This window comes from Symphalangus syndactylus, chromosome 19 (genome assembly GCF_028878055.3).
Source record: "Symphalangus syndactylus isolate Jambi chromosome 19, NHGRI_mSymSyn1-v2.1_pri, whole genome shotgun sequence".
In the NCBI taxonomy this organism is placed as follows: Eukaryota; Metazoa; Chordata; class Mammalia; order Primates; family Hylobatidae; genus Symphalangus; species Symphalangus syndactylus.
Genome location: NC_072434.2, coordinates 91,549,914 through 91,577,631, shown reverse-complemented (window position 1 = coordinate 91,577,631; position 27,718 = coordinate 91,549,914). Strand labels below are relative to the sequence as shown.

At 40.8% G+C, this 27,718-nt stretch overlaps 1 protein-coding gene and 1 pseudogene across 5 annotated transcripts; both read left to right on the top strand.

Annotated features, from left to right (window-relative positions):
• Nucleotides 1–23,706, top strand: LOC129458653 (zinc finger protein 682-like). Of its 5 annotated transcripts, none has more exons than XM_055234703.2 (5): nucleotides 20–195; nucleotides 8,830–8,894; nucleotides 10,726–10,852; nucleotides 11,385–11,480; nucleotides 19,982–23,706. In XM_055234703.2, the coding sequence occupies exons 2-5, from the start codon at nucleotides 8,880–8,882 to the stop codon at nucleotides 21,016–21,018; spliced, it is 1,275 nt and encodes a 424-aa protein (XP_055090678.1). In that variant the 5' UTR covers nucleotides 20–195; nucleotides 8,830–8,879; the 3' UTR covers nucleotides 21,019–23,706. The 5 variants fall into 5 exon arrangements, with proteins under 5 accessions (XP_055090681.1, XP_055090682.1, XP_055090678.1 ...); XM_055234702.2 differs by having other exon boundaries at nucleotides 8,815–8,894; XM_055234705.2 differs by having other exon boundaries at nucleotides 8,797–8,894.
• A 2-nt stretch (nucleotides 23,707–23,708) lies between these two features.
• Nucleotides 23,709–27,250, top strand: LOC129458657 (peroxisomal targeting signal 1 receptor-like; annotated as a pseudogene).
• Nucleotides 27,251–27,718: the final 468 nt, after the last annotated feature.

Below are 27,718 nucleotides of genomic sequence, written 5' to 3'. Positions count from 1 at the left end.
CGGACCGAAGGGCGCGGCTTCCGGGATCTGGCGGGGCCTTCGTCTCTCCTGCCAGCCCCAGCTGGGTCGTCTTCTGTGCTCGGCGTGGTCCGCTCGGGGAAGCGTAGGTGGCCGCCACAGCCTCTTGCCTTGTGACCTGCAGGTATCCGGAGATCCGTAGCTAAGAAGCCTGGACACCCGGGAAGCTGGGAAATGGTGAGTATGTGGGCTGGGTCCCGAGGTGGGCAGGGGGCTGATGGAAACGGGCTGGAACTGGCTGTGGCGGCCCCAGGCCTCCCCACAGCTCCCTCCGGAGTCTGCAGACCCGAGACCCCGCTGGAGCCGCCCGGCCCTCAGCTTCCCCTGGCCTCAGGATGTGGGCTGGGCCGCCAGCCTCACCCGGCGTCCGGTCCGCTTCTGTGCTCGACTTCCGCCCGGCCCGGCCCCTCGCTGGCAGCTGTGCGGTGGCGACGGCTGGGGCTTCGGGGAGAGCCCGGACCCAGGAGGAGCCACTGCGTGGGAGGAGCTGTGGGCTGTGGGGTCCCAGGCCCTCCTTTTTCCTGGTAAAAATGGAAAGGGAGTCAAGGTTTAAACGTTAAAGAGATTATTTGGGCAAAGATCTGTTCATCAATGCAGAGCGCCCAGTCATGGTTTGTGGGTGCTTGGAGCAAAGGCTTTTGTAAAGGGCATGAGGAAGCGAACCAAGTTCAGAACTTGATTACAGTTACAGTTGTGGAGTCGCCTCATTTGGACTGTCCAGGTGGAAATTTCCTAGTTACGTAATGAGAGGCTAATTGGAGGTATGTGGTTGGTTCAGGCTGAATATCGTTTCCTCCTAAGGTAGTAATTTACAAGACAGGTATTTCAGTTAGATTTTTTTCCTTAGGAACCGATGGTACTAGTGCTACTTCAGTCTAATTGACTGCTAGTTAATTATTTTAAACACTCCGGAGGGGGACTGGTTTTCCACTGCGTTTCCAAATGTGTAGCAAGCAGGGTCTCACATCCACCATCCTGTCCCCCCAGCCTATGTGTCCTTTATGGTACATTTCACACACAGTATTTTCATCATTTTTTCACAGAGCATTGGATGGCACTTTTTTTAGACATCTGTTTTCTGTTTGTAAACATTTTATGTGAGCAGAGAAGAATCACGTGACACACTGCTTTAAAAAAATCTTTGTGTCTCTTCTTTTATCTTCCCCAGGCACAGACACCTTATCGGAATGTCTTTGGTTTGAGGTTCTGCTTTGGAAATTTTACAAGGTCATGTGTCCTCAGCCACCCTCAGTCTTTTTCTGTGCCTGGGTTTCATAATTGTCTGGGGGTGACCCATCTCAAGGCATGTTTAGTGAACATTAGCACGTTGTTCCTTTCCTCCCAGAGGACAGCCTCAGTGATGGAGGTGGAGCCTCATAAGGGAGCAGATGGATGCCCTGGGGCTGAGAGGAAGCTGGTTCTACCCTTCATTTACAAAGCTAACCCCTTAGGACATGAAGATTGTCTTCACCCATCTCCAGCTTCTGTTCCTTGGAGACACATTGCTTGTCAGCCAGTTGGATGCTGATATTGAGAAGAAAAGACAAATGATTTCTGACATCTGGATTCTCTCAGACTTGTGAAGGGGAAAAAACTGTGCCAAAGGACAAGGAAAACCCACTGCAGTGAGGAGATGCAAGAATCTGCAAAGTCAAACCACTTGGGGCACACAGTGGGGCACAGTGTGGTGGCTCCTGGGCAAGGGGGGAAGGTGGTCAGTGAGCAGTTCAGTGAGCAGTATGGAAACAGAGGAATGTCCCAAGTGATAGGATGGCCTGACTTGGCACTTGAGTCAGATTTGTCTGAGTTCCAATCAGCATTGCCACTTCCTGGGTTTTACACCTTGAAAAATTTTTTTCACTTGATTCAACCTTAGTTTTTTATTAACTGTCGATTGCATTTTAACAGTAGAGTTTCAAAGGTAAGAAAATGTTTAAGAGGTGGATTTCAGAGAAGACATTACATATATAGTCAAATATTCACTTGTTAAAAATTCTGATTTACCTTTTTCTTCACTAGAGTGTAGTAAGTTTGTCAGGCCTGTTCTTTTTTAGGGGGTGATTTTAAACAGAATCCCAGGGCTTAGCTGTGGGAATGCTATGAGGGAAAGTAATAGGGAAAATCCTCTTCCAGTATGGCTATAGGAAATGAATACATTTCCACAAAAAAAGTAGTAGATTAATTGGTGAATTACGTTGATTCATCAAAATATTAGTTCCTCTTTTTTGCAGGGTGGAGGACTCGTGGAGTTGATATCTCTGTTATCTAGATGTCTGAGTTTAATACTGAATTTTAGAAGATGGGACTTGGCATCTCCTAGATATGTTCATATGTGTTTGTTTACTGAATGATTTGAATTATGGAAATAATGTGACGAGTTTATTGTCTGAAACTGATAGAGAGTTTTGGTTTTTCTACTGAGGTATACAATGTAAGTGCCTTAGAATTTTATTCTCTTAAATAAACACTGTGTTTGAGTGATTTTGCTGGATTCTTCAAACACTGAGCATTTTCTCACTTACAACTAAGTGAATAACCCTGACTGAGAAATAGAAGTCGGAGCCCAGTGACTCTAAGCTAAGGCCAATCTTGAGCCTGCAAAACAAGGTCATTGAAGACCCGGTTAGTTCTTCCTGGGGAGCCTCCCCTGCAGGTGTCCCAGCCCGCACACCCCTGCATGAAAGGAGCATTTTATACTGAGAGGAGCTGTAGAGCACTGGAGAGCTGGGATCCACAGGCAGATGCCGTTGGGGTGGGAATGGAAGGAGTCTGGAGGCTCTTTCTGAGGATGGAATTGTTATTGTTCTGGGGCTGTTTCTAGACTTTGTCAAATAAAACAAATTCACATTTAGGTAAGAAGTTACGTACTTCTAAAGGAGTATTACAGCAGAGGGAAAGCACCAGCTATATCTTCCAGGATCTCAAAGGTTAGGCAGACAAGGGCTTTCTTCATTTGGAGGAACAAACCAGAGTAGAAAGGTGAGAGTGAGAGGACAAGATGCAGGGTGGCACATCAGATCCTAGATGAGAGAAAGTTTGACTCCCAAATCAGCCTGTTCTTAGGAGGAGCATAAATAGGAGTTGTATGCTAGCTCAAGCAGAGGGTGGTACAAATTCAGGGGCCTGGGAGAAGGAGAGAATCTTAAGCAGTTTGGTTAGTAAGTATTTTGTTCTAACAACTGAAGACAAAATTGTTCAGCTGACTGTTTATAGGGGGAAAAATGGGAATTTGAGAGTCTGTGCCTGGCTTTGTGATAGGTATAAGAAGGAGCTTCATCTAAGTTAGAGGGGTGTTGCTTTTTATTAAGCTGTTCTTGGAGAACACAGAGCTGAAGGATTTCATTAATCACAGCTAGTTACCCGCTCCATCTTCCCCCAGCACTTTCCAATGCCATATTCAGCTCTTCCATTTGACTGTTTCTGGGTTGTATCTTTTACAATAAACTGGTAAACATAGGTACAGTGCTTTGCTGAGTTCTGCAAATAGCTCTATCAAATTATTGAACTTGAGTGGGTGAGGGGAGTTACTGATACATAGGCAGTAGCCCAGAAGTATTGCTGGGCCCCCGGGGACGTGTGACTGGCCCCTGCCATGAGGGCAGTGTTGTGGGACGGAGTCCTGAACCTGCGGGTCCTGTGTCAACTTTTTTTTTGGGTGGTGTCAGAACTGAGTTGTTGGACACCCTGTTGGTGTTGGAGAATTGGTTGGTGTTCAGCAAACTCCACACATTTGGTGTCAGAAAAAAAAGACATCACACCTGTAATCCCAGAACTTTGGGAGGCCGAGGCGGGCGGATCACGGGGTCAGGAGATCGAGACCATCCTGGCTAACACGGTGAAACCCGGTCTCTACTAAAAATACAAAAATTTAGCCGGGCGTGGTGGTGGGCGCCTGTAGTCCCAGTTACTTGGGAGGCTGAGGCAGGAGAATGGCGTGAACCTGGGAGGCAGAGCTTGCAGTGAGCCCAGATCACGCCACTGCACTCCAGCCTGGGCGACATAGCAACACTCCGTCTCAAAAAAAAAAAAAGACAAGACATCACAGCGGCCTGGGCTGGAGGCATCTTGGGGTGTCCCAGGATTGGGAGGCTCTGTTCTCCTGCACATTCTCCTGGGATTCCAGCTCTCCTCTCAGGATCAGACAGGACTGAGGACTTAGAAGCAAACAGTTCTGAGGACAGACCCCCTCTTTACTCTGCTGCCACTACATGATTTTCACCCACTTGTAAACGTACCCACTAGGCACTGACGTGGCCATGTCCCTCCCAGAACAAGGCTTCACCCTCAGGAATCCCGTCACAGCACCTTTGCTTCTAGAGTTTCCCATGGAAAACCCACACAGGTGCCTGGAAGACTCCTGGCCTATCCCCACCCCCAGCAACCTGGTCCCTCCATGATATGACCATCGTCTCATCTGCCTGCACGGACACAGGAGTGAGCCGGAGCGTAGCCCCACTTGGGCCAGTATCTGTAGGCACAAACCACTTCTTCACTAACCCTGCACTGAGTACTTAACATGGGTACTTGACAGCACTTTTCTGGTTTTTCTTTCCAACAAACCCTCTTTGATACGCACAGTTTGTCCCAGGCTACCCCTCAAGTGCCTGAATCCAGACCTACTGGAATTCAGATATCCATGAGTCCAAGACGATGGCCCTTGACTTGGCTGTGGAAGGTCATTGAAGGCCCGGCTAGTTCTTCCGGGGGAGCACCCCTTGCAGGTGTCCGGACACCCCAAGCATGAAAGGAGCTCTTTATACTGAGAGCAGCTAGAAATAAGAGGCTTAATTCCCCCACCAGAAAATAGGAGAATAAGTTTTGCTCTTCTCCCCTTTTTTAAAGCTTTTAATTACTTTATTTTATTTTTTGAGACACGGTTTCACTCTTTTCACTCAGGCTGGAGTGCAGTGGCACATGCATAGCTTACTGCAGCCTCAAACTCCTGGGCTCAAGTGATCCTCCTTCCTCAACAGCGAGAACTAAAGGGACACACCACACCACATTGCAAATTTTATTTTTTATTTTGTGTAGAGGTGAGATCTCACTTATGTTGCCCTGGATGGTCTCGAACTCCTGGCTTCATGCTGTCCTCTTGCCTTGGCCTCCCAAGTGCTGGGATTACAGGCATGAGACGCTGTGCCTGGCCGACATAGATGTCTTAAAGCCGCAGTTTCAGAGTGGCACGCTTTGAGTTTTCCAAGTCCAGTGACCTGTTACAGTTGTGTGAGAAGCTCCTGGTATAAAAGGAGCCTGGTGGCCAAGGCGGGCGGATCACCTGAGATCGGGAGTTCAAGACCAGCCTGACCAACATGGAGAAACCCCCATCTCTATTAAAAATACAAAATTAGCCGGGGTGGTGGTGCATGCCTGTAATCCCAGCTACTCGGGAGGCTGAGGCAGGAGAATTGCTTGAACCCGGGAGGCGGAGGTTGTGGTGAGCCGAGATCGCGCCACTGCACTGCAGCCTGGGCAGCAGGAGTGAAACTCCATCTCAAAAAAAAAAAAAGAAAAAAAGAGCCTGGTGACAGAATCTGTAAATGTAAACAAGAACCTCAACAGGGCGAGGTTAGGGCCACAAAAGAGGCAGCGCCATGGTCACAGTCACACCCACCTGTAAAGTGTGATATGGAAGCACTGTTGTCCTTTCTCTTACTCAAGATGTAGCTAATTAGGGACAGGTGATATCTCCTCTGGATTAAGAATCTGCCACTCCACCATGGCATGTTTTGTTTCTTTTGTTTTTGTTTTGTTTTGTTTTTTTGTTTTGAGATGGAGTCTCACTCTGTCACCCAGGCTGGAGTGCAGTGGGGCGATCTCAGCTCATTGCAACCTCCGCCTCCTGAGTTAAAGCAATTCTCCTGCCTCAGCCTCCCGAGTAACTGGGATTACAGGTGCCTGCCACCACACCCGGCTAATTTTTTTGTATTTTAGTAGAGACAGGGTTTTACCATGTTGGCCAGGCTGGTCTCGAACTCCTGACCTCAGGTGACCTGCCCGCCTCAGCCTCCCAAAGTGCTGGGGTTACAGGTGTGAGCCACCGTGCCAACCTGTTTTCTATTTTTGCCCCAAGAATCAGCTGGAATCTTTCTTGCCTAGATCACCATGGGGACATAAGCCCAGGGTCACTGAGGACCCTGTCGCAGGTACCTGGGAGTCTTTAAACATTAGTGCAGACTAAGGTCAGGCTGAGAAGAAGGTCTAAATCTGCTTCCAGTCTATGGCCGTACCGCTCCCAACATGCCCAGTCTCATCTCATCTTGGAAGCTAAGCAGGGTCAGGCCTGGGAATACTGGATGCTGTAGGCTTTTTTCCTGTTTTTTTCCATTAAAAATAAACAAACAAAGCTGCTTCCATCTCAGAGGAAGAGGAATGAGTCATGCATGTTTCTTCTTTCCCCCTCACAAAAGGAATCTCTTTGATTGATATCCAGATGGGACTGGCTCCCGTTTCCTGGTATTGGGTAAAAAACAAGGAGGAGATCTCGAGACTCAAACTGATAAACCAGTTGCTTCCATTTCATATGGCCATTACAAAAACAGATGACGCAGTCTTGGGTCCTTACCAACCAGGAACTTTCAGTCTAGAGCCAGTGGATAAACGGTTGAATTCAGCATCCTGTGGTCAGTACAAAGAAGGGAGGTATACAGGGGATTGTGGCTTCATTGGGGCCACTTCTCTTTTCTTGTTCTTTTGTGAGTTCTGGTGTTGCCACCTGAAGGGCTATTTATGGACAAAAGAGTTGTTATTATCTTTATTTCTATTGCATTTTCCTTGCTAAGAATAAATATTTAATTTCTAATATATTTGTCCTAGAAAGCTCTAAGGGTGTTGGTTAAATTGCTCGTTACTGTATCTTATAAAATAGATGAGTAAGTGGCTAAAATTGGTTAAAATTACACAAACTCTGAGAGTCAAGTGTCTGTTGGGCAGGCTTAGGAAAAACAGAACTGATAGTGCCCAGAGGCATAAAGCTGAGAGGTTGAGGGTCTGCTTCTTGGCCCAGCTCTGCCAGATCAACCGCTTCCCAGGCCTTATCCCACCCTGAAATCTCCCTCACAGAATTGATTAGAGGACATCAGAGTTTTACGTGGTGGTTCCTGGGACTCCCTCCAGAGCAGGTGCTCCCAATTTTCCCAAACCCAAAAGCAGATAAATGAGAACAAAGAACTGTGTAATTGTGGACCTTTGTTTTTCACTGAAACCAGTGCTGCTAGAGACATCCCACCCAGCAACCTGTTGTTCATCCTGCAGATCCAGTTGTCCTTCATTCCTGCAGATCCAGTAGTTCCTCCATGAGTTACAAGAAAGTAAACACAAACACGACAGCGACAGTGAAAAATCCCTCTCAACTACATTTAACCCCTTCTTTCTTTATCTCTCCCATCTGTCTGTATTTAGCTTTTATTCTATATATTTTCTTTCTAAAACTCAGTGATGGAGAAACAGAAAAAGAAAAGCTGGGCTCTTCATGTAAACCCTGGGGATTACGGACGCTTAGTACCCACCTCCCGGAGTGTTGGAATTACCTCACCTATTACTAGGTTTTCAGCACTGTCCTCTGTAACACACTTCTGAGCACACAGTATGTGTTCCGTAAACATTGCATTAATGCCCGTGTCCGTGTTGTTCTCCCAGTGCAGACTTACTCAGACATTGCTGCCTTCTCTAGACTTTAGTAAACTTTAAAGGCTCAGCCGAGAATGTCATTTTTCAGGATGGCGATTGGTGGTCTTCACTTGCAATCAAAAGCATTTCTGGTTTTTGTTTGTTTGTTTGTTTGTTTTTGAGACCGAGTTCCCTCTTGTTGCCCAGGCTAGAGTGCAATGGTGCCATCTCGGCTCACTGCAACCTCTGCCTCCCAGGTTCAAGCGATTCTCCTGCCTCAGCCTTCCCCGGTAGCTGGAATTACAGGCATGCGCCACCATGCCCGGCTAATTTTCTGTTTTTAGTAGAGATGGGGTTTCTCCATGTTGGTCAGGCTGGTCTTGAACTCCCGACCTCAGGTGATCCGCCCGCCTCGGCCTCCCAAAGTGCTGGGATTACAGGCTTAAGCCACTGCGCCCGGCCGAAGCATTTCTGTTGTGATACCGGTGTTGGGTACAAGGGACTCTGTGCTGTATTTGCCTTCTCTAGCTGAGTGCTGCTGCTAAGGAGTCCAGGGGGGACAGCATCAGAAGACTTGTTATAGAAGCCAATTTGCAGACCCCTTTCACACCTGCGGAAACACATTACTTACAATGGGGCCTGGAATAACCAAATTAGAATACCAAATTATTTATATGTACACTGAAGTCGGAGAGACAGTACTCAGCTATGTGGTTCTCAGCCCAGGCTTCCAATTAGAATCAAATAGCCAGTTTGGAGAACTACCATCACACGTGCCCTCTCCAAAGATCCTGTCTGTAGTCTGGATGGAAGCATAATTGTTGTTTTAAGTAAGTGCCCCCAGCGATTCTAAGGTGAGGCAGAGTCAAGCTTGAGGGCTCTTAGATACAGTCACGAGACTTGGGTTCCAAAAGGAGGTCAGAGGGCCTGCTCTTAGATTTGATAGGGGTAGGTCACCAAGGTCCATACTTCTTTTGCTGTACCAGAAATTGCTGGAGTTCATGGCAGGGGAGATCACCTGAAGGCAGGAAATTTTTGGTCTTTATGTGGTAGCTCATTTTTCCTCTCTCCTGTGACAAAGAATAGGGGAGTATTCCCTTTTCTGCACTTCAGGGCCTTCTGCCTGTAGGTGTGCTGGTTGCAGGTGAGAGGGTTGTGCTGACACCTTTAAAGACATATTCTCAAATGCAGGTGTGATTTGTCCAGATAATCTCACCTGAGAAGGAATCCCAGAGAAGAAGGAAGAAGAGGAAGCAATGGCTGGTTCTCAGGTGAATGTGTCTGGGTTCAGGGGATGTGTCCTCTTTTCTTCTGGGATGTCATGTGTTTAGAACTTGCAAACCTTTATTTCTGTACTTCTGATGTACCTGCCTAATGTCTTTCTTTCCAACTACTTTCCCCCACCCCCTTTTTCTTATGATTGATAAGGAGCTCTGTAAAATCCTTCCTCTTGTATACCAGAACCTTCTCTCCATTCTCTCCTTCCATGCTTCTTATATGTCATGACCAAATCTTACCATTAATGTATGATGGGCAGTATTGAAATGTTCTGTGACATATCAACATGGGAAAGTGTGGATCCCCAGGATTACCCCTGGGGATGGGGCTGGGTCTTGGGGTGTCAGTGAAGAAGGGGACCACGTACTGTTTAGATTTCATCCACATGCTCCATCATCTCTATGCAGAACAGAATTAAGGAAAGAGACATTTAAAGAGGATGGCATTCATTACCTGGAATAACTTAAAGTTCTGAAAAGAGAATAGTTAGAAGACACTTGCTGTCTAGGATGCTAAAGAAATACTATTGAAATACCCTATTACAGATTAAAGAACCAGGGAAACAGCTATAGCTTGAACTTTGCATGAAACTGATGTTTCTGGCCAGGCACTGTGGCTCACACCTGTAATCCCAGCACTTTGGGAGGCCGAGGCGGGCGGATCACTTGAGGTCAGGAGTTGAAGACCAGCCTGGCTAACATGGTGAAACCCCATCTCTACTAAAAATACAAAAATTAACTGGGCGTGGTGGTGCACGCCTGTAATCCCAGCTATTTGGGAGGCTGAGGTGGGAGAACCACTGGAACCTGGGAAGCAGAGGTTGCAGTGAGCCGAGATTGCGCCATTGCACTCCAGCCTGAGAGACAGAGCAAGACTGTCTCAAAAAAACAACAACAACAAAAAACAGATGTTTCTACATGATTAGATTCAGATTGTAATTTACTATTTTTGTGGCCAATAATATCAGAGCAGTGATACTGTGTCCTTGATGTCATGTGATCCTTGTATGTGATCCTTGATGCCATTTTATCCTTGACATCCGTGATGTCCGTTTATCCTATTATAGTTGATCTTAATTTTATTTACTTGGTTAAGGTGCTCTCTGCCAGATTTTTGCACTATAGAGGTATTTTTTTCATTATTATTTAGTACATTGGGGAGATTTACTGACTGATACATATAAGCCATCACATTAATTAGGAAGCTCTTCTTTCTTTTTAGATTCTCCTTGCTTATAGCTTGCTTTGGAAAATGAAGTCTCTCATGTTTGTTTATTGGTTAGATAAACTGAAATAAACACAGGCTCTGCCACTTCCTGCATGTTTGAAAAAATATTTTCCTTAGCCCAGACACAGTGGCATCACTGTATAGCTCACTTGGAAATTCAGAAACTCAGGCTTCACCCTAGGTCTTCTGAATCAGAGCCTGCATTTTAAGAAGATCTCTAGTTTATTATGTACGCATTAAAATTTGAGGGGTACCTTCTGATGAATCATGACTTCTACATATGAGAAATATTTACAGCTTATCCTGTGTGATGTAAATAGAGCAGGAAAAAATGTATATGCCTGTGTTGATGCCTTAATTTTATACTGTATTATTCACAAGAGTAGAATATCTACACTGGTTATGTGGAGCTTATGCCATCCTCTTTCTTCAGAATTAGAGAATACGTTAGAGAATATTTCTGTGTTTACAATTATTTCATCATTTCAGTCTCTTCTGTAAGTAAGAACCAGTTCTCTCTGTCTCTCTTTGTGCCTGAAATCAAATTAAGAACTCTGCCCATGGCCACTTGATAAGTATGTGTTTTTTCTTTGCCAGGGACTGTTGATATTCAGGGATGTGGCCATAGAATTCTCTCCAGAGGAGTGGAGCTATCTGGACCCTGCTCAGCAGAATCTGTATAGGGACGTGATGTTCGAAAACTACAGAAACCTGGTCTCCCTGGGTGAGGACCGCTTCAATGCATAATTTCTATTTTACACTAAGGATTTTATTTCCTTCATTGTAGAATATTTTTGGGAATTTCTGCTTTGCATGAGTAAGTTTCAGATTTCTGCTTTCAAGGAAAACTTGGGGATTTGTTGGTGTAGAAAAAAAAACCTTGAAGGTATTTTATCTTGACATTAACCTTCCTTTCTTGAGGTGATGTGCATACTGAGATTAGTGGTGGTAGTTCCTGAAATTTGGTGGCATAAAATAGTGTTGCCCACACCCTGAAAAATCCACTTACCACCACTGATTCTTGATTCAGTAGTATTAGGTAGTGAAGCTAGGGACTCACAAATTTAAAATACTTTCCAAATATTCTAAAGGTTCTGTCAGGAAACAGTATTTTTGGATTAATTTTCTAGAATCTTCTATTTCCTTATTTCTCTACTGAGCACAGTACTAGGTTGGTAATTAGAGAATCCAAGCAAGAGTCATGCTACTTCTTAAAAAATAAAACAGGTCCTTTTTTAAATTTTTTTAAAAAATAGGTATTGCTGTCGCTAAGCCAGACCTGATCACCTGTCTAGAGCAAAGGAATGAGCCCTGGAATGTGAAGAAACATGAGACAGTAGCCAGACACCCAGGTAGGTAGGAGTAAATGAAGTGGTTGATAACAGATGAGAGGTTCAGAGATCAAGGCGGAAGCCAGACCTTAAAATGTGGCTTGGGAAGCTCTGCTCCAATGGAAATGGTTTCTGAGAAGCCTGGGTTTCTTTCCCTTGCTGTCACATGGGAACACCTTCTGTCCCATGCTCTGAAATTCTTTTAGGGCTCTACTTTCCCTTCAACGATCTTTCTTCAAGATGACAGTGAGAGCCAAAGTCTTCTTCATAGCTTGGAACAGACCGTATGATCTGATTGTTCCTCCATTGCTTTGGGGACCCAGGAATATCTGTGTATTTTTGAGAAACTGTTTGTTAAACTATTTTTTAAGTTCCCTTTTTGCATTATGTCTAAGGTGTGTGAGACTAGTGGGATTTGGCTCAGAATCCCAGGAACACCAGAACAGATGTCACATGTTTTCTGCTTTGTGATTTCCCATTCTATAGAGGTTTTAAATGTCATTCTATAGAAATTTATACTCAGTAATTTTATAAGAACACTAGACATCTCCCTAAATGTAAGAAACTGTTATTTTTTATTAAACATTTATTGTTTTAGTATAAACTGAGATTGGTAATTTAAACTCTGCCCAAAATTCTCAACTGTAGTGTAGTTTAGTGTATCTATTCACTTCTGTATTAGTTGGTTTTCACACTGCTAACAAAGCCATACCTGAGACTGGGAAGGAAAAGAGGTTTAACTGGACTTACTATTTCCACATGGCTGGGGAGGCCTCAGAATCATGGCAGGAGGCTAAATACATGGCAGCAGCAAGAGAAAATGAGGAAGAAGCAAAAGCAGAAACCCCTGAGAAAGCCATCAGATCCTGTGAGACTTATTTACTATCATGAGAATAGCACGGGAAAGACCGGCCCCTGTGATTCAATTACCTCCCCCGGGTCCCTCCCACAGCATGTGGGAATTCTGGGAGATACAATTTAAGTTGAGATTTGGGTGGGGGCACAGCCAAACCATATCAGCTTCCTAGATTTCTTAAATAGGCTATGTATTTGGGTAGCTTAGAGCAGTGTGCTAAGCATATATTTAACTTGCACTTGCTTCCTTAGTTTACAATAACTGTAATTTTATCATTTTGGTATGACCAGAGCTGTTATTCATATATATGTTATTGTGTATACATTTGTGTATATATGTACATGTGTGTAACGTGGATTTTTTCACAAAAATTGTGTACGTATTGTGTACAATGTGATGATCTGATACAACTATCTTAGCAAATTTTAAGCATACAGAATGCTATTGTGAACTACAGTCATAATGCTATACACTAGATCCCCAAAACGTATTTACCTTATAATGGAAAGTCGGACTCTTTGAACAACAGCTCCCAATTTTCCCTGCCTCCAGCCTCTGGCAATCATCTTTGTACTCTCTGCTTCTATGAGTTCAGCCCTTTTTGATTCCCCTTATAAGAGAGATTATGCAGTATTTTTCTTTCTGTGCCTGGCTTATTTCACTTAGCATGATTTCCTCCGTGTTCATCCATGTTGTTGAAATGTTTTATCATTTTTAATGGCTGAATAGTATTCTAGAGTGTGTGTGTGTACTTTTTTTTTTAGTGTCTGCAAACATTTAGGTTGTTTTCATATCTTGGCAATTGTGAAAAAATGCTGCAATGAACATGAGCGTACAGTTTTTTTTCTTTTGAGATAATTATTTTATTTCCTTTGGTTATTTACACAGAAGTGGGATTGATGAATTATATGGTAATTTTACTTTTTCATTTTTTAGTTGAAAACCTCCATACTGGTTTTGCTACTGGCTCTATGAATTTACAACACAGCAGCAATGTATGGAATTAATTTTTCTTCACACCTTTGTCAATACTTGTATTGGCTTATTTCAGTTAACATAGTATTCTCAAACTTTATCCTTATCATACAATGTGACAATATCTTCTTTAAGGCCGATAATATCAATTGCATGTATATGCCACATTATCTCTTTTGTAGATTTTTTATTTGTATGAATTTAGGGTATAAATTAATTTTCTTAAGTAGAGAGATTATGCAGTAGTGAACTCAGGGCTTTTGTCCATCCCTTGAGTAATACACATCTCTCTTCTTTTTGATATTTGCCATCCAAACAGGTGTGAGGTGATGTCTCATTGTGGTTTCGAGTTGCAGTTGTTTGATGACGGTGATGTTGAGCACCTTTAAGGATACATTTTTAGTAACGTTACACATATTCACAGTGTTATGCAAAAGACGTTAGTGAAACGTTACATGTATTCACGTTGTTATGCAAAAAACGTTAGTGAAACATTACACGTATTCAGTGTTATGCAAAAAACGTTAGTGAAACATTACACATATTCACAGTGTTATGCAAAAGACCGCTAGAAATTTTACATCTTGCAAAACCAAAACCCAGTACTCCTTAAGTAAGAACTGCCCATTTTATTCTCTCTCCAGCCCTTGACAAACACCTTCAACTTTCTATATGATCTTGGCTACTTAAGATATTATAGAAGTAGAATCATACACTGTCATTGAATATGTCATACGTATGTACATTGAAGCCGGAGAGACATACACTGTCACTGGTACTGGCTTATTTCGGTTAACATAATATTCTCAAGCTTTATCCTTATCATACAGTGTAACAATATTTCCTTCTTTAAGGCTAAATAATAATCAATTTTATGCATATGCCACATTTATTTTTATCTGTTGATCAGTTGGGACATCAGGGTTGATTCTGCATTTTGGCTTTTGTGAATAATGCTGCAATATATCTTCTAGGTTCTGAGTTTGAATATATACTCAGAAATGGGATTGCTGGATTATATGATAATTCCATTTTTAGTTTTTTGAGGAATCTCTATACTGTTTTTTAATAGTGGCTGTGTCATATTTTTTCATCAGTAGTGCACATAGGTTTCCATTTCGCCACATCCTTCACAGATTAGTTTCTGTTGATCTTTTTTTTTTTTTTTTTTTTTTTTTTCAGACAGGTTCTTGCTCTGTCACCCATGTAGGAATGCAGTGGTGCAATCTTGGCTCACTGCAACCTCCACTTCCTGGGTTCAAGTGATTCTTGTGCCACAGCCTCCCAAGTAGCTGGGATTACAGGCATGCACCACCATGCCCGGTTAATTTTTGTATTTTTGGCAGAGATGGGGTTTCACCATGTTGGCCAGACTAGTGTCGAACTCCTGGCCTTATGTGATTCACCCGCCTCAGCCTCCCAAAGTGCTGGGATTACAGGCACGAGCCACTGTGCCCAGCCTCTGTTCATTTTTGATAGTGGCCATTCTGATGGATGTGAGGTGATAGCTCATTGCGATTTTGCTTTGCAGTTCTCTACAAATGAGTAATTTTCAGCTTGCTTTCAAGTGCCTGTTGGCCATTTGAGCATTATCTTTTAAAGAAAAGTCAGTTCAATCCTTTGTCTGTTTTTAAATCAAATTATTATTTTTGGGGGACTGAGTTTTAGGAGAGATACATTCTCTACATTAACTCCTATCAAATATCTAATAGGTAAATATTTTCACCCATTTCTAAGGTGACATTTTCATTCCACTAATTGGTTCCTTTAATGTTCAGAAATTCTGAAGTTTGATGTAGTTCAGTTTCTTTGTTCTTTGTTGCTTATGCATTTGACATCATATCCAAGAAAACAGTGCAAATACCAATGTCATGATCTTCTCTATATTTTCTCCTGAGAGTTTTGTTACAATTTTATGTTTAAGCATTGAATCCTTTTAAAATATTGTTTGCATATAATGCAAAGGAAGGGTCCAACTTAATTTTTTTCATGTAGATACTCCGTTTTCAACATGACTTGTTGAAGAGACTCTCCCTATTGTGTGGTCATAGCAACCTTGTGGAAGATCATTTGATTGTATACAAAAGGGTTCATATTTAGGTTCTCTCTTCTGTTTCATTATCTATTAATATTTGTCTTTTTATAGCTTTGTGTAATATGTTTGTAACCAGGAAGTGTAAAGCCTCTTCTTATTCTTTTTATTTTATAGTTTTTGTTGTTGTTGTTGTTTTGTTTGTTTGTTTTAATAATAGAGGCAGGGTCCAATCTGGCTTCAGACTCCTGGCCTCAAGTGATCCTCTCACGTTTACCTCCCAAAGTGCTAGAATTACAAGCATAAGCCACCACACCCATCCTTTTCTTCTTTTGAAATGGTATTTGGCTAGTCATAGTTTCTAAACAAATTTTAGGATTTGGAAAATATTTCTGCAAAAAAAGTACCATTGGGATTTAGATAGAGATTACGTTGAATTTGTACATCACTGTTGGTACTGATATCTTTTTTTTTTTTTTTTTTTTGAGACGGAGTCTCGCTCTGTCACCCAGGCTAGAGTGCAGTGGTGCGATCTCGGCTCACTGCAAGCTCTGCCTCCCGGGTTCACGCCATTCTCCTGCCTCAGCCTCCCGAGTAGCTGGGACTACAGGCGCCCGCCTCCGCGCCCGGCTAATTTTTTGTATTTTTAGTAAAAACGGGGTTTCACCGCGTTAGCCAGGACGGTCTCGATCTCCTGACCTTGTGATCCGCCCGCCTCGGCCTCCCAAAGTGCTGGGATTACAGGCGTGAGCCATCGCACCCGGCCGGTACTGATATCTTAACAAAAAAATCATCTGACCCTTGATCAAGAATGTGTTCAACAGTGTGTTTAATTTCTACATATTTTGGGTTTGGTTAGAAAAAAATACATTGTTTGCTTTCAGTCTTCTTAAATTTGGTCAGTTGTTATGTGTCCTAACAGAATGAATATGCAATTGAGAATATTGTGTATTCTGCTGTTTTTCCTGGAGAATTCTGTACATGTCTGTTAGGTCTAATTAGTCTATAATCCTTAAATTTTCTGTTTTCTTACTGATCTTCTATGTGATTTTTCTATTCATTATTGAAAGTGGAATCTCGAAGTTTACAATTGTGTTGCTGTGTATTGCTTGGCTCATTTCTGTCCATATTCGCTTCACATATGTGGCAGCAAATATTGCTTCATATGTATACACACACACACACACACACACACACACATACTATATATACATACATATGTATGTTTGTGTGTGGAGTGTGTGTATATAAAACTGTTAAAGATTTTTGGTAAATAGGCCTATTTTACCATTATATCAATCTTTGTCTTGTGTGACAGTTTTTAATTTAAAATGTATCTTGTGTAATATAATTGTGGCCACACCACCCAATTGTGGTTACTATTTTCATGGAACATATTTTTTTCATTCTTTACTTTCAGCCTATTAGACTCCTTTAGAGCTACAGTTGAGTCTGTTGTATACAGCATATTTTAGAATCTTGTTTGTTCTTAATCTATTCAGCCATTTTCTTTTCATTAAGGAATTTAATCTATTTATATTTAAAATAATTCCTAAAGGAAATGGCAGTACTATTACCGTCTTGTTTGTAATTGTTTTCTGTTCCTTGTAGATATGTTGTCCCTCATTTCCTTTCTCACCTCTCTCACTGCCTTCCTTTTTGTTTTGTTGACTGTGCAGTGACATGCTCTGATTCTTTTCTCATGTTCTTTTGCATTACTTCTATAAGTACTTTCTTTGTGATCACCTTGAGAAATGGACAGTTCATAAAACTTCTTAAAGTTCTAATAATCTATCTCATAACTTCCCTACAATTGAGTATAAGAACTATTTATCTTTATATCCCCCAATTTGATATTAATGTCAAAAATTATATCATTTTATATTGTGCAATTATTAATAGATTTACAGAGATTTATGTTGTTTTTCACATTCTGCAGAGTTTTTGGTTTTATGTAACATTAGACAAGTCTATATCTGTGTATATATTTACCTTTAACAGCTTTATATTTTCATATGAATTTATGATGTTGTCCAGCATCATTTTATTGTTCAACATAATGGACTGCTTTTATCATTTCTTGTAGGACCGTACTAGTAGCAGCAAACATTCTCAGCTTTTGTTTATCTTGGAAGTCTATTTTTCACTTATTTTTGAAAGTAAATTTTTTTTAGATCAAGTATCCTTAGTAATATTTTGGTTTTATCTCATTGAAAGTTTAGAAGTTCTGAGCCCCCTCCCCTTTTTCTTTAAATAACTTACCACTTTTCACCTATATCTTCTAAGTCTCTTTTTATGAATATATTGGTCTACTGAATGGTTTCCATTAAGTCCAATATTCCATCTTCATTTTTTTCCATTTTTAAAATTTTGCTTCCACAACTCAATATTTATAAATGATATGTCTTCAGTTTGCTGATGTTTTTTCTGCCTCATTAAGTCTGCTGTTTTGGCTCTTTAGTTAATTTTTCAACACAGTGTATTTTCCAGCTCAACAATTTTAGTTGGGTTTTTGTCTTTTTTTGTGTGGGGGGGGCAGAGTCTTGCTCTGTTGCCCAGGCTGGAGTGCAGTGGAGTGATCTTGGCTCACTGCAACCTCCGCATCCCAGGTTCAAGCAATTCTCCTGCCTCAGCCTCCCGAGTAGCTGAGATTACAGACACCCACCATTACGCCCGGCTAATTTTTTGTATTTTTAGTAGAGACAGGGTTTCACCATGTTGGTCTGGCTGGTCTCGACCTCCTGACCTTGTGATTCGCCTGCCTCAGCCCCCAAAGTGCTGGGATTACAGGCGTGAGCCACCACACTAAGCTTAGTTGGGTTCTTTTTTATAGGTTTTTTTTTTTAATCTCTTTATTGATGTATTATTTTCCTCATGCATGGTTTTCTGTTTTTTGGGTTTTTTTTTATAAACAGGGTTTCACTCTGTCATCCAGGCTGGTGGTGTATAGCAGTATGATCATAGCTCACTGTAGCTTCAAAGTCCTGAGCTCAAGTGATCCTTCCACCTCAGCCTTCTAAGTAGCTGGGACTATAGGCATATACCACCATGCCTGGCTAATTAAAAAAAAAAATTGTAGAGACAGTCTCACCGTGTTACTCAAGCTGGTCTTCAACTCGGCCTCAAGCAGTTCTCCCACCTCAGCCTTCCAAAATGCTGGAATTCCAGGTGTGAGCCTCTGTACATAGCCAGGATTTATTTTTAAATGAACAATAAGGAGAGTATTTTACTTTATGTAAACCATATTGCTCTTGTCACCATGCCCAACCTGATTTTGTATAGTTATCTATCTGTGTTCTACTTTTGGTCATTGAACATGTTTAAGATGATTACTTTAAATTCTTTGTCAAAAAAATGCAAAAATCTCCCTTTTTTAAGGGTCAGTTTCTAGAGATTTGTTTCTTCAAGTAGGGCAAGTTTCCTATTTTCTCTGTGTGCCCTGTGATCACATACACAAAAATAAAATTCTATAGTGCTAGGATGATGGTGTATGAAACAGCTATGCTCTGGTAATCTCATAGAAGCGTGTTGATAGGTAACACATTGCTTTTCCCTTTCTGTTTTTGAGATTCTCTTCTCATCTGTAATTTTTTTGAAACTGCTTATAACGTATCTTGTTATGGGTCTGTTTGTGTTTATCCTATTTGAAATGTGTTGAGCTTCTTAATTTTTTTTTTACATTTGAGAATTTGTCAGGGTTTTTTTTTTTATTCTTCAGCCCAACAATTTCTATTTCTTTTTATACTTTTCTCATTTTCTTAATTTCATGTCTGTTTTCCTGTTTTACTCATTGGGCATTATTCAAATGGTTATCTCAAATTTTTCAGGTAACTTATACATCTCCATTTCTTTAGGGTTGATTTCTGGATATTTATTTATTTATTTATTTTTGATTGAGCCATGTTACCCTAATGTATATGTTGCAATCTTTGGTTGAGATTTGGGCACTAAAAGCCACCTGTCAAAATCTTTATAAAATGGCCTTGTCCTGGGTAGTCTGACACCAAGTGACTTGGGCTAGGGTTTCCATGAGCCTTTCAAACCTATTCTCAGGATGTATGTTCTCTGGAATTTTGTGTTTAATTTCCAGTTAAAGAGGTTTTACCCTTGTTTCTTCTTTCTTTCTTCTCTAATCAATTATTTGCTAAATCTGTTGTCTGTCTGTGGTACTGCAGCCTCTCTGTTGCTATAACAATTATTTACCTTTGGCCTCAGCAGAACCAACCTTTGAATTAAAGGTTCTACCACTATTCCTTTCAGCACTTTGTGTCATGGGAGACAGAAAATAGTCTTTGGAAATTCCATCAAAAGTATGGGCATATGTGCCACTACTGTCTCTATTGAAGGAGAAGTTAGGAGTCGGGAGTTTATTCCTGAAGTCATTATGCCGTATTGAGGAGAAGAAAGAGTTGTGGTGGGTAAATGTAACAAGCTTTCCTTCCCCTTGTCTATGGCTTTTAATATGGTTTCTAGAGTTCTCACAAATGCATTTTGTTCAGTATATTTTTGTTATATTATGTTCATCAAAAAATCAGGGCCTGTAGTATTTTATTATGCTATCTCGCTAATGTGTTTGGTATAATTTCATATATTAGCTTTTTAAATTATATTCACCTAAGTCCAGTAAGTTGGATAATACATTATTTTAATTTCTTTCAGCTGTTTCTTCTCATTTCACCCAAGACCTCTTGCCAGAGCATGGTATAAAAGATTCATTTCAAAAAGTGATACTGAGAAGTTATGGAAGCTGTGGCATTGAGAATTTACACTTAAAGAAAGATTGGGAAAGTGTGGGTGAATCTAAGGTGCAGAAAGAATGTTATAATGGACTTAACCAATCTTTATCAACTACCCATACCAAAATCTTTCAATTTAATAAATGTGTGAAAGTCTTTAGTAAATCATCAAATTTAAATAGACATAAGACAAGACATACTGGAGAGATATCTTCCAACTGTAAAGAATGTGACAATTCCTTTTACATATCCTCATTTCTAACTCCACTTCAGAGAATCCACACTGCAGAGAAATCCTACAAGTGTAAACAATGCGGGAAAGCCTTTAAGCACTGCTCATGCTTTCTTGAACATAAGACAATTCATAATGAAGAGAAACATTACAGATGTAAAGAATGTGGAAAAGTCTTTAAATCCTTCACAGGCCTTTCTAATCACATTATAATTCATACTGGAGAGAAACTCTATAAATGTGAAGAATGTGGCAAAGCTTTTAACCACAGTTCAAACCATGCCAAACATAAGAAAATTCACACTGGACAGAAACCCCATAAATGTGAAGAATGTGGCAAAGCCTTTAACTGGTTCTCATACCTAACTCTACATAAAAGAATTCATACCGGAGAGAAACCCTACAAATGTGATGAATGTGGCAAAGCCTTTAACCAGTGTTCAAACCTCACTAAACATAAGAGAATTCATACTGGAGAGAAACCCTACAAATGTGAAGAATGTGGCAAAGCTTTTAACCGGTGCTCACACCTTACTGAACATAAAAGAATTCATACTGGAGAGAAGCCCTATAAATGTGAAGAATGTGGTAAAGTCTTTATATCTTGTTCAAGCCTTTCAAACCATAAGAGAATTCATACAAGAGAAAAATGCTACAAATCTGAAGAATGTGGCAAAACCTTTAACCACTGCTCAGACTTTATTGTACCTGAGAAAATTCATACCTGAGAAAAATCCTACAAATGTAAAAAATGTGGCAAAGCCTTTAATACCTGCTCATGTCTCACTCAGGACCAGAGTTCATATTGAACTAAAGAATTATAAATATAGTGACTGTCAAAACACCTTTCACAGAAAAAAATAATTTTACCACAGATTAATTTGTTCATTAATGGAACTTTAATTCTGTGGTATTTTTTTTTTTTGGGCTACATAAATCTGTCCTTATGCCAGTACTATATTGTTTAATTACTGTAACATTGTAGTAAGAATTTATATCAGGAGTATAAGTTACTGAATTTTGTTATTATTTTTCAGAATTCTTGTGTGTTTGATTTTCTTTACATGTTTATATGAATTTTAGGAAGAGCTTTTCAATTTATATTAAAGAAAAGCTACATTGGAATTTGCATTGAATCTGTAGATAAATTTGTTGGGTATTTTGATCTTCATATTCAGTATTGTTATATTTGAATATTGAGTATATCTCAGTTTATTCAGCTCTTTCATTTCTTTCAGCATTTTAAATAATTTTCAGTGTATAGTATGTGCAGTTATTTTGTTAAGTTCATTTCTAATTTTTTTTTCTAGGATACTATTAATGAAATTTTAACTTAATTCTTATTTTGTTTATTCCTATAATATAAAAGTACTATCTAACCTTGTATGTTGATCTTGTGGCATTGATGAACTTCTTTATTAGCTCAAGTAGGTTTTTATTTATTATTTTATTTTATTTTATTTTTTATTTTTTTCTGAGACAGAGTCTCACTCTGTCACCTAGGCTGGAGTGCAGTGGCCGGATCTCAGCTCACTGCAAGCTCTGCCTCCTGGTTTCACGCCATTCTCCTGCCTCAGCCTCCCGAGTAGCTGGGACTACAGGTGCCTGCCACCGCGCCCGGCTAATTTTTTGTATTTTTAGTAGAGACAGGGTTTCGCCATATTAGCCAGGATGGTCTCGATCTCCTAACCTTATGATCCGCCCACCTCGGCCTCCTAAAGTGCTGGGATTACAGGCATGAGTCACCGTGCCCAGCCTCAAGTACGTTTTTAATGAATTTCTTATACTTTTAAAATACAACATTATGGCAATAAAAGACTATTCCACTTCTTTTCTAATCTGGAGAATTGTATTGATTTTTCTAGTATAATTTTCTGGCTCATACCACCAGTACAATGGTGAATAGTGGTAAAAGTAGAAATTCTCCTCCTGTTTTCAAACTTGCAGATAAAGCCCCTAGTCATTCACCATTAAGTATATTAGCTTTCGGTGTGGAGTTTTTCATCTTGGCTCACTGCAGCCTCAACCTCTTAAGCTCAAGTGATCCTCCCACCTTAACTGCCTGAGTAGTTGGGACAATAGGATGCACCACCATGCCCAGATAATTTTTTTTTTTAATATTTTGTAAAGATGGGGTCTCCCTATATTGTCCAAAATCATCTTGAACTCCTGGCTTGATGCAGTCTTTCCACCTCAGCCTCCCAAAGTTCTGGGTTACAGATGTGAGCCACTGCGCCTGGCCAATTTTGGCTTTTCATAGAGGCCTTTAGCAGGTCTCAAAAGTTTTCTTCTAATAGTTTTCTTGGTGTTCTATCATTCATAGGTGTTGAATTTATCAAACTTTTTCTATTTAAATTATTACATTTTTACTTTGTTCAAGTAATATTGTATCATATTAAACCAACATTGCATTGTGAAAATACCCTGCTTAGTCATGGTATGTAATCATTCTTATACCTTTTTGTATTCATTGTTTTAATATTTCTGAGAATTTCTGTGTCTAAATTTAAATAGGATGTTATTTCCTAGTCATCTTGTGATTCTTTTGTCTCATTTGGGTATTAGGGTATTACTGGCTAATAGATGAATTAAGAAATGTTACCTCTTCTACTGCTTGAAGTTTTTGTGAGAAATTGATGTTTTTCATTAAGTGTTGATGAAATGTACAACTTAAGCATTTTATAACAGCTATTCTATCTAAAAAGATTTAATTTTTTATATGGATGTAAGTATATTCTATTCTATATATATAATGAAACAATTCATAGGATGTTTTTTCAGTTTACTTTTGTAATCCATCTCTGTCAGTATTTTTTATTTCATAGTATCTCATGAACAGTTATTCTAGGCACTTGACATGGAATAATTTGAAAAAATAGAGAATGAGTCCTGTACTACAATCAATAAATAACTCAAAATTTTCTCCATTTTTAGGATGAAGAATATGAATATAGTTGTTACATAATATTTGTGTTTACTGTGTGAGAGAAATGTGTTACTGAATGTAAAAATAATTAGTAAAACTGCCCTTTGATTTTGGAATGTATGAAGCAGGCAAATGCCCTACCTTCTATTTTTATCAATATTTAGATAAGACAGGAAAATAAATTTTAATAAGATACAGAATAATCTTGTATTTGAAGAATGCTATGAGAAAAGATAGTTTGGAGGAGTAGTTAGTATTTGGCTCATATAATGTGTTAGGTACTATTCTAAGCCATTAAACATTTGTGTGCTTAATACCTAAGAGTTTAAAGTGAAGAAATCAAAGATTCATTGAAAAAGAAAAATTAAATTTTAAAAAAATTGTATTTTTAATTGAAAAATAATAGTTGTATATATCTGTCTACAGTGTAATATTTTGATATATGTTTATGTTGTAAAATGATTAAATCACGTTAATGTTTATAACCTCATATAATTTTTGTGGTGAAAACATTGGAAATAGTCTTTATAGCAGTTTTGGAATACACATTATTTATTATAGTCACCGTTCTGTGCAATCGATCACTAAATCTTATTTCTCCTAATTGAAACTTGGTACACTTTGAAGAACATTTCTCCTCTTTTTATTCACCCCATCTCTTAGCTTCTGTCACATTTTCATTCATATTAGGTAACATTAAGGTCATTATGGAAATTAACTTTTTGGTGTCCCACAACTAAATGAACATAAATAATGTTAACTTTGTTAGGAAGTTATAGTAATTAGGCATAGGAATAAATGGCAGCTATTTTTGCCAGTAAAGAAAGGATGCCCATATTTTCAAATATCAGATGTAAGTATTTTAGGTGGTAAAGTTTTAGGCCTAAAATATGTCATTGAATTTATTACCCCAGAAACCCAGCAGGTCATATTTTCTGAACATTGTAAATAACAATAGAAATTACTGACTTAAATATTACCAGCAAGTACTATCTCACCACATGAAAATTGCATGGAAATTTTTTAATTTATGGTTCAAATGGAAGACTCAGATTCTTTTCATGGGTTCAGGGAAGTGCTAATGAGGAAGCATGGTGATTGAAGCCACAAATCTGAATTCAGGTAAATAATTCTGCCAATATTTTCTTGTTTTTTTTTTTTTTTTTTTTTTTTTGAGACGGAGTCTCGCTCTGTCGCCCAGGCTGGAGTGCAGTGGCGCAATCTCGGCTCACTGCAAGCTCCTCCTCCCGGATTCACGCCATTCTCCTGCCTCAGCCTCTCCGAGTAGCTGGACTACAGGTGCCCGCCACTGCGCCCGGCTAATTTTTTGTATTTTTAGTAGAGACGGGGTTTCACCGTACTAGCCAGGATGGTCTCAATCTCCTGACCTCGTGATTCACCCACCTCGGCCTCCCAAAGTGCTGGGATTACAGGCGTGAGCCACCGCGCCCGGCCAATTCTGCCAATATTTTCTCAGTGGTGTAGAATATCAGTAGTTTTGGCCATATATAGGTACTGTTCTCTGAAGTAGAGTACATTTATTTCAGAAATTTGTGCAAAATGTAAAATCAGTTCCCCAGTATTAAAGTTAAACTCTACAAATTATTATTACTTTACAGTATGTTGAGGAAAGGATATGTTCTAAATAAAGTAACTTGAGATTTCTTGTCTGTTACAAAAAAATTGTGTAAAATGTATTTCATGTGTACACTGTTGACATTTGTGCTTTTTGGAAAACTATAGATTCTACACATTTTAAATGTAGAAAGCTAAAATTCTCAGAAAGTTACAAGAATCTTTAAACGACTGTATAGTGTTGAAAGTGAAAGTAAAATATAATTTTCCAACTAGAGAAGCAAACCAAAGAAACCATTTATGAAAATAATCGACTGAGAAGTAAGTGCTCCTCTTAGATATGGGTGATCAGAGTTGCCAAATCCATGTGGGTTGCCCAACTTGCCGTAAAGCAAATTTAAAAAACGAAGACATAAACTGCAGATGTCTCAAATGTAGTATCTCCCATAAGTGAAAAAACTTATGTTACACACAGTTATAGGACTTATTTTTTAAATGTTTAAGTCAACACAATGAGAAAAATAGAAAAAAAAAAGTTAAAGACCAAAGACTACAAGCTTCACAAGCCATATTTGAAAAAAAGCCAAATACAAACAGTTGGAAATAGAATCAACCTACTTAATATACAACATATGGGTTAAATATTAAATTAGTCTCAGCTGATGAGATTAGTGAACTGAAATACTGAGCATGATTAATATAGTTAAATACAGTAAAAAGAGAAAACACCCCCAACCCCAGCAGAAGGGACTAAGGCCTGGGCCCTGGCCCCCGCAGAGCCCCAGCCTCTGAGGCAGTCTCCAAGCCTTTGGGAGTAGCTTGTGAAGATGAGTTGGTGGGTGAATTCCTGCAGGACTACAGTGTACCCCTTGTATCCCCTGCCCCTCAGAACTTCAAGATGGATGAACCCCTGGCTGAGATGCAGCAGATTGAACAGTCAAACTTCCTCCAGGCTCCCCAGAGAGCCCCTGGTGTGGCCGACTTGGCCTTGTCTGAGAACTGGGCCCAGAGTGTCTTGCAGCTGGAGATGCTGTGGATGTAATTCAGGATTATAATGAGACAGACTGGTCCCAATCATTCATTTCTGAAGTTACAGACCCCTTGGCCATTTCCCCCACCTGCTGGGCTGAGGAATATTTGGAGCAATCGGGAGAAGCTGTGGTTGGGAGAGCTTAAGGGAGCAGCAGCCACCAATCGTTGGACAATGAATGTCATCCTGAGGAGGATCTGCAGCACATGGCCAGTGACTTTGTGGCCAAAGGGGATGACCCCAAATTGGCTAATTCTGAGTGTACATCAGATGCCTGGGTTGACCAGTCACAAGACCAGTAAACACAGCTGCCCTTGATAGGGAGTTTGAACGCGCTAAGTCAGCTGTAGAGTTGCAGACGGAGTTGGAGGAGATGGCAAAATGGGATGCTGACACTCACCCCTGGCTTTCTGGCTACGATGACCTCACATCAGCTTCCTATGATAAGGGGTACCAGTTGGAGGAGGAGAACCCCCTGCGTGATCACCCTCAGCCTTTCAAAGAAGGGCTGCAGCGACTTCAGGACAGGGCCCTCCCAAATGCTGTGCTGCTTTTTGAGGCAGCTATGCCGCAGGATCCTAAGCACATGGAAGCTTGGCTGTATCTGGGTACCACCCAGGCAGAGAATCAACAAGAACTGTGAGCCATCAGAGCATTGCAGAGCTGTCTGGAGCTAAAGCCAGATAAGCACTGATGGCGCCGGCTGCAAGCTTTACCAATGAGCCCCTGCAGCGACAGGCCTCTGAAACCCTGCCACACACCAGCCTGTGCCTATCTGGTGACACCTGCTGAAGAAGGGGCTGGCGGGGCAGGACTGGGTGCCAGCAAGCGTATCTTGGGATCTCTGTTGTCTGACTCCCTGTTTCTTGAAAGTTGCTCTTCCTAGCAGCTGTGCAACTGGACCCTACATCCATTGACCCTGACGCGCAGTGTGGCTTGCGGGGCCTTTTCAACCTGAGTGGAGAGTATGACAAGGCCATGAACTGCTTCACAGCTACCCTCAGTGTTCATCCCAATGACTGTTTGCTGCGGAATGAAAACCAGAGTGAAGAAGCAGTAACTTCATACTGCCAGGCCCTTGAGCTCCAGCCTGGCTATATCCAGTCCCGCTATAACCTAGGCATCAGCTGCAGGGCTCACTGGGAGGCGGCGGAGCACTTTCTGGAGGCCCTGACCATGTGGAAGAAAAGCCGGGGCCCTCGGAGTGAAGGAGGTGCCGTGTCGGAGAACACTTGGAGTACCCTGCATTCCGCATTCTGTGTTAGGCCAGAGCGACGCCTGTGGGGCGGCTGATGCCTGGGATCTGTCCACCCTCCTAACCATGTTCGGCCTGCCCCAGTGACAGTGGGATGGGCTGCCCTGTGGTGTCCGCCTAGACGGGTCCCCCCTCTGGATGTGATGTGAGTCCCTCTCCCCAGATGCACCTACCAAGCGGGTGGGCTGATGACCATAAGTGGTAAGGCCTTTCAGAAGCTGCCTCAACGTAGGAGGGGTAGTCCGTGTTCCAGTTCCTAGATAATCGTAGGAAAACAAAGCTTGTTTTCTCTGAGTCCCTTAGTAATTCAAGGGCTGTACAGCCAGCTACAGAGCTCTCTGCTCAACATGCCCATTCTTGAGGATGCTTTTTGGGTAGGACCCAATGATCTAGGCTAAGTGTTGTCCTCAGCTGCCATTTCTGATAGAGTCTACCACATTTGTCATGTCTGTCCTTTCCCCCACTGTTATTGGGAATTGGTAATAGTTCAGTGCAAGTAGGAGGTTCATCTGCTGTGCACCTCTAATGATGACTGTCTGGGATGGGATGTTAGGAGTTGGCCTGTTGGATTGAATTGTTTATTTGGCTCTGCAGAGCTGAGTTTTGGTAGGGGTGCTCATAGTTCTGTCATTCTTGGACCTC

Coding starts and splice junctions, on each gene's coding strand:
- LOC129458653 (XM_055234703.2), top strand. Junction 10,853..11,384: donor CAGAAACCTGGTCTCCCTGG/GTGAGGACCGCT, acceptor TTTAAAAAATAG/GTATTGCTGTCGCTAAGCCA. Junction 11,481..19,981: donor GACAGTAGCCAGACACCCAG/GTAGGTAGGAGT, acceptor AATTTCTTTCAG/CTGTTTCTTCTCATTTCACC.